The sequence below is a fragment of the Halyomorpha halys genome, unplaced genomic scaffold (assembly GCF_000696795.3).
Source record: "Halyomorpha halys isolate HHAL.00 unplaced genomic scaffold, Hhal_1.1 Scaffold952.1, whole genome shotgun sequence".
Lineage (NCBI taxonomy): Eukaryota > Metazoa > Arthropoda > Insecta > Hemiptera > Pentatomidae > Halyomorpha > Halyomorpha halys.
The window spans coordinates 147,353-159,144 of record NW_027109235.1 but is presented as its reverse complement, the minus strand read 5'-3'; the positions used below and the strand labels follow the sequence as shown (position 1 = coordinate 159,144).

The following is an 11,792-nucleotide window of genomic DNA, read 5'->3' as shown; positions in this document are numbered from 1 at the left end:
TCAACATGGCCTTGATTCAACGGATTTGTTGGCTGAAGAATACGTATCGCCATCTTGGTTTTGTTTTGAATCACGAAGTTATTATAAACAATGAAAATTGGTTAACTTGCTTTTTGGATAAACAAAACAAATGAATATTAATATGATACATAAAATAAAACATATCAAAAACCCTTTATACATCAAAATATACTATTTACTAAAAAAGAGCATATTACAATATATATATATTATAGTATATTATCGAATTATAAAAATAATTTTTATTTATATAAAAATAATTGTGATAATTTTGTAAATCAGTAATTCTGACCTTGTTTTTCTTGTATAATATTGGTTATAACATTTTCATCACTGTAAATAAAGATGATTCTTCACCTTTCACTGAATAAAGTCATGAAATTTTGACATTAGTAGTGCATATGATAAAAAGTGTATAGGATAAGTACTATTATCAAACAAGCATTGTAATAACAGCTGATAACTTATGTAGAAGGTAAAAATAAATTACAGTATTATTCAAGCATTCAGAGTGTTCAATTCATTTTAACTTTACTAAATATTTTAACTGGTGCCGAAACTTGGGAAAATTAAGTAAGTTGTGTTAGTGCTTGAACAAAAGAAATTTTAAGAAGTCCATAATCTCAAGACTGATGCTGTATATTGAAAGATAGGTAAGATTAGTTATAGATTATTGCTTAGATACGGTTATTGCGTTTTTGGTTAGATACTGTAGTGCCATTTATTTAATCTCAAGGTACAATCATGGTCGAACAGAGTGAACCTATGAAGCAGGCTAGTGGAAAGAACACCAATCCACCTACTGGCAATCCACTGATCGCTCAGGCGGTCAATAAAAATTCTGAGTTAATACAACTAGAATAGACAAGAGTGAAGACGGCTACCACCACATACTTAAAAAATGCTGTTTCAGAGTTAGAAAGATCCGGTGGAGAATTAGGGCACCTTAACCATTTTTTAAAGAGAGGAAATCAGATTCATAATCTGATAGAGGCAAGAATCGAAGTAGGATTGGTGGATGCTCTAGATGCCACGGAATTAAGGGCCTCTTTGATAGAAAGGGTAAAACGGGATGTGTTAAATAGCATGCAAGTGGATGAGCTAACTTCGTGGGATGAGGTTACTAAAAGACTGCAAAAGGCATACGGAGGAGGACGCTAGACGCCAGAAGAGGACGTTTATCTTCTCTTCACAGAAGTGAGAAAGTCCGGACAATCAGATTACAGTTTTGCTGAAAATATGCTGAATAAATATACAGCCATCTCCGAAAAACTAATGAAGACTGTAGGACAGACGGAAGCATCACAGCAGCTAGCTAGATTTTTGACAAAATTTTGAAGGTACAATTAGGACGGAACTTGATCGTACGAGAAAAATTAGCTGTGGAAAAATCCTTCATCGAATGTGTTCGTGACATTATGGACAAAGAGGCCAGAGAGGAGGAAGGAGATATTCAGCAGTGGAGGCAGGTACCTTTTAGGAATAGGAGAAATTACAAGGCGCAATTCGACTTCAGGCCAAAACTTCCTCGATTACCCAAGGTCGAATATAGAAAAAGAGATGGCAGAGACGTGCAACAGAGCAGTAAACCTCGAGGACCCAAAAAAGAGGAAGCTCGTAGGTGTTATGAATGTAATCGTCAAGGCCATATTGCAGCAAACTGTCCTTGGGTCAAGTGCTTTGAATGTGGGAACAAGGGTCATATCGCAAGGGCATGTCCCTGGATTTACTGACAGAACTCAGCCCTAGAACCATTGAAAGTGAACCCTCACAGAACAAGACGTCACTTGGATGTTCCAACTTCAAGTTCTGAGGAATATTCAGATAATAGTTCAAGTGATGAATAAGGTATGCGATGTTCTGGATAAGGTCGGTTTTCAGATGCAGGGTAGCCGGGAACGCTGGAAAATGAACCTGGGAACTAAAGATTATCATGGGAGACTAAAAACTAATGGAAATGAGCATCACGTAGATACCCATAGTACAGGTACCCAATGTCGAGTTACTACTGTTTGAATTTACAGATATATTTTACAGGAAGGGTTGCCCACTACCGGCCAATGAGAAGACCAAACATGAAATAACTCTTAAAGAAAACAAAGTTTCCTATACAAAGGACGGAGATACCCGCAGTCAATGACAGCAATAATGAATGAACAAATAAGTGAACTACTTCGTCTAGGGATTATACGTCATAGTACCTCACTGTTCAGTAGCCCCTTGTGGATTGTCGAGAAAAAGAAGTGGGATTCAGAGGCTGACCCCTTGTTTCGCCTAGTGATCGATTATAGAAAACTTAACGAGAACACTAGAGGAACGGTATCCCCTTCCCAGACTTGAAGTTATGTTAGATCACTTAGCGGGAGCCCGTGTTTTTTCAACCCTTGATCTCAAATCCGGTTACCATCAAGTTAAGATGCGGGAGGAGGATATAGAAAAGACAGCATTCATGTTTGGCAGAGGGCATTATGAATTTACTCAAATGCCATTTGGGCTTAAGAATGCACCTCTTACATTCCAGTGATTGATGGATGAGTTTTTTCGCGGGCTAGGAGAAGACTTGCCAAATCTACATGGATGACCTTACAGTTTTTAATCCTTCTTCATCATGTCATATAGCCCACCTTAAAGCTGTATTTGAACATATTCGGGAATTTGGATTAAGGTTGTCAAAGGAAAAATCCCATTTTTTTCAGGAGGAAATACAATTTTTTGGACATCTCTTATCCGAACTAGGGCCCAAACCAGATCCGACCAGGGTAGAAGCCATAGTGCAAGTTAATCCACCTGTTAACCACAAAGAACTTAAGAGTTTTCTTGGGATGATAAATTACTATCAAAAATTTCTTCCGAACACAGCTGATATAATTGCGCCAGTCATGCAGCTCTTAAAAAAGGGTCGGTCCTTTAACTTTACTAAGAACATATGGAGTGTTTCCATAGGTGCAAGAAAGCTCTAATTGCGGAACTGGTGCTAGCATTCCCAGACTTTCAAGATGAATTTATATTGACAACGGATGCTAGTGAAAGGGCGCTTGGGGCAGTCTTATTGCAAGAATCAGATATTGGAGATAGGCCGGCTTTTGCCAGCAGACAGCTGTCAGATGCTGAGTCTAAATATAGCGTGCTGGAGCGCGAACTGTTAGCCATCGTCTGGGCAATCGACCATTTTCGCCCGTATTTGTTTGGTAGGCATTTTACTCTACGTATCGATCATAAACCGTTACTTTAGACAGACGGCCTTAAAGAGTCATCAGATAGAGTCGGACACTGGAAAGAAAAGCTGGGTACTTCGACTTTCAAATTATCCACCAAAAAGTCCCCCCGAGAACCCACCATACACAACTCAACGAAACTGATACCATAGTGAACCAACATAAGTGGCAGATTATTTGAAAAACAAAAACGGAAGGTACATTATGAACAGAACATACTAGGTTTGACAACCACAATATTGTAACTGTATGGACCATTCCCTTGGTTGTACCGGAAGATGTCATCCGCATAATCAATGATTTAACTAAACGTTGCAAAACATATTACATGTACGCTGGAAATAAAACCATCTTAGATCCTATTAGGCACCTGTTAGGAACATAAAGGATTGGAGCTGATAGAAACATCATTTTATGTTCTAAGATCATGGAAACTATAAAAGATCCTGAGTGCCAAAAAGAGTTCCATGAAGCTACCATGAAAGAAAAACTAACCATCGTGGGATACCTGAAACTCTGGCCGCATTGCGTTGCAGGTATTACTGGCACCACATGCGTCGTTCGATTAAGGATGTTTTGCAAGCATGTACTGTATGTCACCCCGCCAAATATGATAGACATCCTATTAAATCCATCCAGAAATCACTCATACCCCAAATTCGCAGCTATTAGACATGTAGGTTGACATTTTTACTTGGGAGGGTTCACATTGGCTAACCTTGTTAGACAACTTTAGTAAATTAGCTATGATATATTCCTTGCCAATTAAAACATCTGACGCCATTTGGGAGAGTATGTTTGCCTGGATGTCGTGCTATGGGGTACTGCAAACCATTACATCCGACTGGGAGGGAATTTCGAAACGCTCGTACCAGCACAGAATGTTGCAAGTTGAATATAAAATGGCATTTCAATTCCCTCTGGAAACCACAAGGGCGCAGGTCCGTTGAACGCCTTCACAATACTCTAGGGGAACATATTCAGTTGTTCCAATTACATAACCATGGGACTAGGAGCTACCACAGCAATGCCTAGAGTGGTGTTGGCATACAATAACACAATTCATTCTGCCACAGGGCTTACACCATTCGAAGTTGTATTCGGTCACCCGGAACGAAGAAGGGGAGATTTGCTCACAACGGCATACACGCATCTAAGAGATGCTGTCGTTCACAAGCGTAAGCAACTAGCCAACATTTCCCAGCTGGTGCACTCCAGACTTCTCAAAGAAAAACTTTCCAGGGCAAATCGCATTTTCTTGGCGGTTCCAGATGATTAAAACAAAGTATCATTGGGTATGATGGTATATTCTCAACCATCGTCCGACCATCGCAAGGGGGGTCAGCCATATGAAGGGGATTTCAAAGTGGTAGTGCTACGTACACAACATAGTTTCCATTCAGGAGATAACTGGTGCTCAGAGGGTTAGGCATACCCTCTTACGGCACCTTTGCATCCCTCTCGATCCAGGCATTTAAAATCATAATTTTTTTCTCCCTTTCTTTTAGTCTAATTAGCTCTGTTATTTTGTAATATGATTTTCTTCCCGTTATTATAATGTGTATATATAGTAGGCTTTATAGCTTTTTTTTTTTTTTGTTTTTCGTGTTCTTTTTGTACATTTTAACTTAAGGATTCATTCTTTAGTTACTTTATTGTGTTATATAAATAAATAAAAATAATAATAATAATAATAAAAATAAAATAATTTAATGAATAAATAAGTTAAAACACACAAATTGACAGGTCCGCCTACTAAAATAAATAAATAAAACAATGAATAAACTAGAGCTAATTCCCATGCAGGTGATAATGTATTATCCCCAGGGAGTCCAAAATAATATTTTCTGCCAAGATCGCAATATCCACAATGCTAACACCTATTCCTTTAAGAAGTTCCTTGTTCTATCTGGTATTGTTCCGCGAGATCCAAACCAGAGGCCTCTCACGATGAACTCTCTCTCCCCGAAGGTCTGGAAGAATTTTTCCTTAAGGAAAGGGATGCATTTTTCATATATTTCCTTTTTTTCCCTTTCCACTCCACCTTCCTGTTCGAGGTCATTACTCTCAAATCTTATCATCGGATCCAAGACCAGAGCTGTGCCACCAACTTTTGTAAATGCGACTATATCGGTGTATCTTGTATCGTGGATCCGTCGGTGTCAACGCAATGAACCTCCTCAAAGCAGGTGAAGTCTTTATCAATTCTTCTTTGACCCTGTGGTGCCAGCGTGTTATAAGGAGGGAGTTGTTGGGGCATTTTCCCAGCACATGGGCTGGTGCTTCAGACTCTCTGCCGTATTTGCGACAGAGGGACCCAACTTCTGCTTGCTGTGCACTGGCCCCTGGGACTCCACGCAGGGGTGCGTAGTTGATATTTAGTTTCAGGGCATTCGCCCATTCTGACCCTGAGAGTACCTGCTTGTCACATACATATTCCATTATTCTAAAGCATTCTCATGCAACGACTACCGTAGAGCTCCCACACTTTAGTAGCCCTGATCCACCCCCGGTCTATCGGCACATGCCGAGATTTCGGCTTCGTAATTGAATGTAGACTGGAATAGGGCATCCGGAACATTTGATGGTTGCTGGGCAATGGACCAATGCTGCACATTATATCAATATAAAGATGATTCTTCATCTTCGCTGAATAAAGTCATGAAATTTTGACATTGAATAAAATAATATAAATGGATTCTGATAAATGATCAAGTCTTGATTATAAATATAGATACACCAAATTGCAAGGATAGCACCAGAACTGGTGATGATTATAGAGCAAGGAAATTTCAATATTGGGTCTACAATATGTAAAAAATGTTTTATTGATCCGGTTTTTATGAATATAATCCCTAACCACTTACTTTTGGGGAAGAAAAATGTTTAGAAAACTCTATGTTTTTGGAAATAGAGTATTGTATAAAATATTTGGGTCCAAGAAAGATGAATTAACTAGAGAAAAGATTAATTTTTATTGCCTAAATGGGCCTTTACCCGGTAAATGTAACTGATGTTATAGATCATTGTAATTATAATGGGATCATAAACTTAGGCTTGATAAGTAATGAATAACTTGAAAAGTAATTGGTAATTTCCTGAAAAATACATGGACCTGATGGGAGGTTGGTGTTACTTTGATTTATTGGCAGCTGTAGCACTCGCTGATCCTATGTGCGAGATAATATTGCTGCCAACACTGCGTATGTTAAAAATGGTCAGGTAAGGGGAGAAAAAAAAGAGATTAATATTAAGTCTATTTTGTTTGCAATGGAGTTAGGTGTTGAGAGTTATGTAAGTAAAATTCTTTTGTAGTATCAGGATTTAATCTCTTGATTTGTTAAGCTTAATTATTATTACTATTTTGTAAAAACAAAATGAAAAATACCTACAGTAATACTGTAAAATGGTGTGATATTATGGCAGATTGGATAAGAATATAACTACATGTGATTCAACAAATAAGTACTCTCTTGTTAAAAGATCGTCCGGTTGCAGTCAAATAAAAACTCAAATAGTGATTAAACTATTTATATTGAGCTAACGTACCACATTGTAGTGCTTCATCAGGGCTAAAAAAAGATACAAACACTTAAATGGTATAAGCATAAACGAAAAATTAAATAAGAATAATAAAAGGTATATAGACAATTAATGGAAAAAAAATAATCACGGATAAAAAGAAGAAATATAAAATAAAGTACAAACTAAGAGATGGAAAAAAGGGGATAAGAATAAAATATACGTACCTTTCAGACTGGAAGTCAGAATGAAAGTGGACTGCTATTGACAGGATGTGTAGAGAAGATTGGTGATTGAGTTATAGTACATTATATTTGAAAATAATTTTAAGGTAAACAGTATAGAAAATATTAAAAATAGGCAAACATTAAATGATAATATACATAATAGGGGGAAGAAATTATATTAATTTTTTAAAAATAAATATACAAGGATTAAATACATAAAAGAAATGAAGTTGAAAGAATGAATACATAAATATAATATGATGAAGAAAAGACAATAGAAAATAAATAGGGGTACAGAGGTGTGTAAATTGTATAATAGAAACATTAATAATTATAAAGTAATTAATGTAAGTATACTAAAGTTGGAAGTAACATATAAATATAAATTAAAAATAAGATATACAAGTACAAAAGAAAAAGAATGGATATTAATTATAAGATATAAAGTGATAAAATTAAGTATGAGGGTGAGAATTTAAAAAATAAAACCAGATAAAAGACATGACAGGAAAGTGGGCTTCTGAAATGCTGAACGTAAAGAAAAGAAGATTTATGGGGATTTTATAAGGTTTAAGAAGTGTTGGTATGTCAGGGGGATGCAGTCTCTCTTGACTTTATGATTTATGGAATTCTCTGTTAAATTTATATGGATGGATTCCGAGATGAGGTATTTTTTATGGTTGGGGACAGTTGCAAGAATTGAAGTTAAAAGAATGATTGAGGTTTAAAGTGTGTTCTGACAATTTAGAGGCAAAAGGGTTACAGGAGTTGATCGAAGTTTTGTGCTGGGAAATACGGTTTTTAAGTTGATTCTTAGTTTTGCCGATATAGAAGGAATTTATAACATGAGGTAGAACAAGGAATCCAGTAAACTACATTGGAACAGTATAAAAAAGGAATAGGGTTTTTTAAATTGGGAAAAAGATAAGAAATTTTGTTGTGGGACTTCAAGCCAAGACGTAGGGTGGGAATAGTGGATCTTAAGGATTTTTGGATATTGTCAAAAAGAATGGGGAAGGGACCTGTAAAAGAGATGGAGTAGATGTAGAAGAGTTGAGATAGGAGGAACTTGAGTTGCAGGGTTAAAGGTAAGAATCTATGAGTTTGTTCGTCACTTCATGTGGGGAAATTGTTGTTAAATAGGATCTGCTTAATACGTTGTATTTTGATCTGGTGATATCGAGGGTCAGAAAGAGAAAGGGATTGGTGGATAAGGTTCTTACCAACATTTATTATTTGGTGATAATGGTGTTGAGAAAAGAAGTTGAGCAGTCTTCCAGAATAGGTAGGTTTGGTATAACAATCAGTGGATGGGGAGCCATTAGGATTTCTGATAATAAGTAGGTCAAAAAAGGGAGGGAATGGTCAAATTCATGTTCAACTGTAAACTGAAGACGAAGGTGGTAGGAGTTAAAGGCTAATAGGTTTTCGGGGATTCTGTCAGGATTGAGGACAAGGAAGAGATCGTCAACGTACTTCTTAATGGAAATTAAGTCTTGAGAAAATAGAAGTATTATGAAGTCGAGTAGGTCAATAAGAACAATATTAAAAATAACAGTAGTAAGGCAATTACCCATGGCAAGTCTGCTAATCTGGTATTAAAATTTATCATGAAAGGTCAGGCAACCAGAATTACAACAAAGTTCTAAAGCTGAAAGAAATGAGGTCAGGTTAAGTGTGGTATGAGATTGAATAATAGTCCAATTCTTCTCAACGACATGAAGGGCTTTATCAATGGGGATGTTAGTAAAAAGGCTTTTGGCATCAAATGAGGTTAAGATAAAGTTGTACGGTATGTTGAAGAATTGTAATAGTTTTTTAAGGTGGAAGGAATTACGGATATTATAAGGGTTATATCAATATCAATATATTATGGCTAAAAATTTGAAGGATAGGAAGAAGAAATTTGCTAAGTTTAGAAGAGGGAGCATTGATATTAGAAGTAATGGAGTGAAGGGGGTTTCCAGGTTTACTATCAGTTTATGGATTGTAGGGAGTTCGTGTAAGTGGCTAAGAATTATAATAAAAGAGGTTAAAGTAAGTGTGGCAGTTAACCTGATTGGTCTCAAGAAGGTTCCTTAGGAGTAGGTTAAATTGGAGCAGAAGTGGGCGGATTGGGTCTCATGTGATTGGTTTGTTGTTGTACATTAGCTTAATATAAATAGTTTAATCACTATTTATAGTATTAATAAATACTATATGGGGGAGTCTTTGGGGATCTCGAGGCGAAATTAAAACGTTTGATAAATTTCTGTGTACGATTCATCTTCGGAATCCCTAGGGACGCCTCTGTTTCCCGTTTTTATGCAGAGTTGAAGTGGCTTTATCCTTCCTACCGTCGTAAGGATTTTTTTATTTATTCATTTTTTTTTTTTTTTTTTTTTTTTTTTTTTTTTTTTTTTTTTTTTTATTGTTCAACTGATAAAACTGAGAAAGTAACCTATAATTATTTTTTATAATGACTGTTTATATTTCTTTGTATTTTTTGTTTAAGTATCTCCTCGTCCCAGAATAAATAAAGTATTATTATTATTATTTGAGTTTTTACTTGATGGCACCTGAACCATCTTCCTTTTATTATTACACACGGTCAATCAGCGATCTTCCTGTGCTGTCTTGTTACTGAAGTTATTAGTTTTCTTGTTTACAATTGGTCTGTGATAAACAGGAAAACTTAATTTTTTTTAAAATTTAAATTAATACATTTTAATGAAAGTTTTTGTCAATTTTTTTTTATTTTTTGAGACATATATAAATCTAATTCAATTTCTGATATTAATAAAATAATTAAATAAATATTCTTGCTTTATTTTTATAAAAAACTTAAATGCATGGATTACATTATCTACTTGTTTAGTTAATAAAATTTGCTTAGATTTGTTAAATAGAGTTGCTAAAATTTTTTATTGGTCTATAAAACTTCATTAAAAAAAAAAACATTTATTTTTTCAGTATATATTTAATAAGCTTCTTATTATACCACTACTTATATATTTGGGTAACAACTTGTTTACTTGGCTTAAGAGATATTATGCCTTATATTTTTTCCATACTTTTTATTGATTCTCTGAATTTCTACTGTATTATTTGAAATTTCATATTTTATACATTATAAAAAGCCTAAAATTACAAATATTTTACTTTAAGGCCTCCCCTATTTGAGGGAATAATGAACAAACTTCCCATTTCATTTTGAAAATTTAAAAAAAAAATGAATTAATAAATTTCAGTAAAATAAAATTTGTATGTTTTTTTTATTTTTCAGATCTTAATGAAAACAATGCCTACCTCCATGTTCAGACTCCTCACAGGACAAGAAACCCCTGTTTATATTTAAATTATGACTAATGCATATGTTTCCCAAAAATTATAGGTGGAAGATTGCTAAAACAGTGCTTCTTTCCCCTTGAATAAATGTTACAGTAAATATATTTTTGCTGATGTGAGCATTTGGTGAACATTGATTACTTGCCATTTACTCGTATTTTTCAAACTCGAATTGAAAGAAATTTGTCCTGAGGCATGTTGCTAGTTTTGAATTTTTACCATTTTAATTTAATTTATAAATTAATACAATTTGTAATAATTATTATAAGAAATATTCTAAATATTTTTTGTGCTGAATGTTTTGTTTGTATGTATTTGCTTTCCTGATATATTTTTTTAAAAATTTCAATGAGGAAAGTTTTTCCATTCAATATCGTCCTGAGTATTTTCCTAAGTTACTGTGTGTACTGAATGTATTTTTGCCCCTAATAAAAAGCATTATTATTTTTTCAGATTAAGAAAATTTTTTTTTTTCTTAGGGGTTTGAAAATATTTTCCAATTTATTTTCTGCTATATTTCCAATAATGTGTATTTTTTAAACTAATCTAAAGATATACCTTTGCGTTATACATTATTGAGTTTTAGTTTTGATATTTTAAATTATTTCATTAAATATATTAAATATTTTCTACGATTTAGAACTTTACCTGTTTTATTTAAAAACTATTTTCAGTTTTTGAATAATGAATCTTTTCTTCTGATGTCAAATACATGCAGTTTATTGGGAACAAAATATTTTTTTCTGTTGTTTTGGAAGTAATAATCCATGTTAATGTTTAACATGATAATACTAAAATTTATAAATCATTATGAATGGTGAATATGGGATCAAAATTTCGAAGCATATGCTTCTTGAAATTGGTCACTTATTTTCTATGTGGATTAAGAAACATATTTTGAGAGTTTTTCCACGTAAGTAGACAAAAATATTAAATCTTCATGATTTCGATAGCTTAAGGGTAAAGAAACTCTTTTTGAAAAGGTGAAATCATGAAATTGCATTATTGTATATTTGTTGGACTTGAGTGCCTATTTATTATAAATAGACTGGTGTGTGATGAAATATTTTCTAGTCAAGTTTTTTGTCAAAAGACTTTTTCCATGAACTTGTAAGTTATGACATTTTTTATAATACTCAATAAGAGGAAATGCCATTAAAATGGCTTTTGTGATCTATTATGACAATGTTTTTTTGTGAAAATATCTGTGCATTATAAGAAATGATTCTTATTTTAAATGTGAATATAGATTGTATTCCAAGCATCTATGTGGCATATATATAATTAGAAATATTTAACTTTGATTTAATTTTATATTATTTTATTATTTTTTAGATGGGGCAGAATCTAAATTACATTTTGAAATAATAAAATTAAATAATGTAATAACTACTGTTTTTGATAAAGAACAAAAGTATAAATACATTCTTTTTGTTAATGAAAGTAAATATAGGTTATAAAATATTACACGTAGAATCAT

The 11,792-nt window shown here is 33.9% G+C and overlaps 1 protein-coding gene across 1 annotated transcript in view; it reads left to right on the top strand.

Moving 5' to 3' along the window:
- LOC106687370 (amyloid-beta A4 precursor protein-binding family A member 3) overlaps window positions 1-10,443 on the top strand; it is a gene marked incomplete at its 5' end in the record, with an annotated part of 137,931 nt that extends 127,488 nt beyond the window's left edge. The window contains 1 exon segment of the mRNA XM_067047441.1: window positions 10,251-10,443. Within this exon segment, the coding sequence (XP_066903542.1) occupies window positions 10,251-10,322 (72 nt within the window).
- Window positions 10,444-11,792: the final 1,349 nt, after the last annotated feature.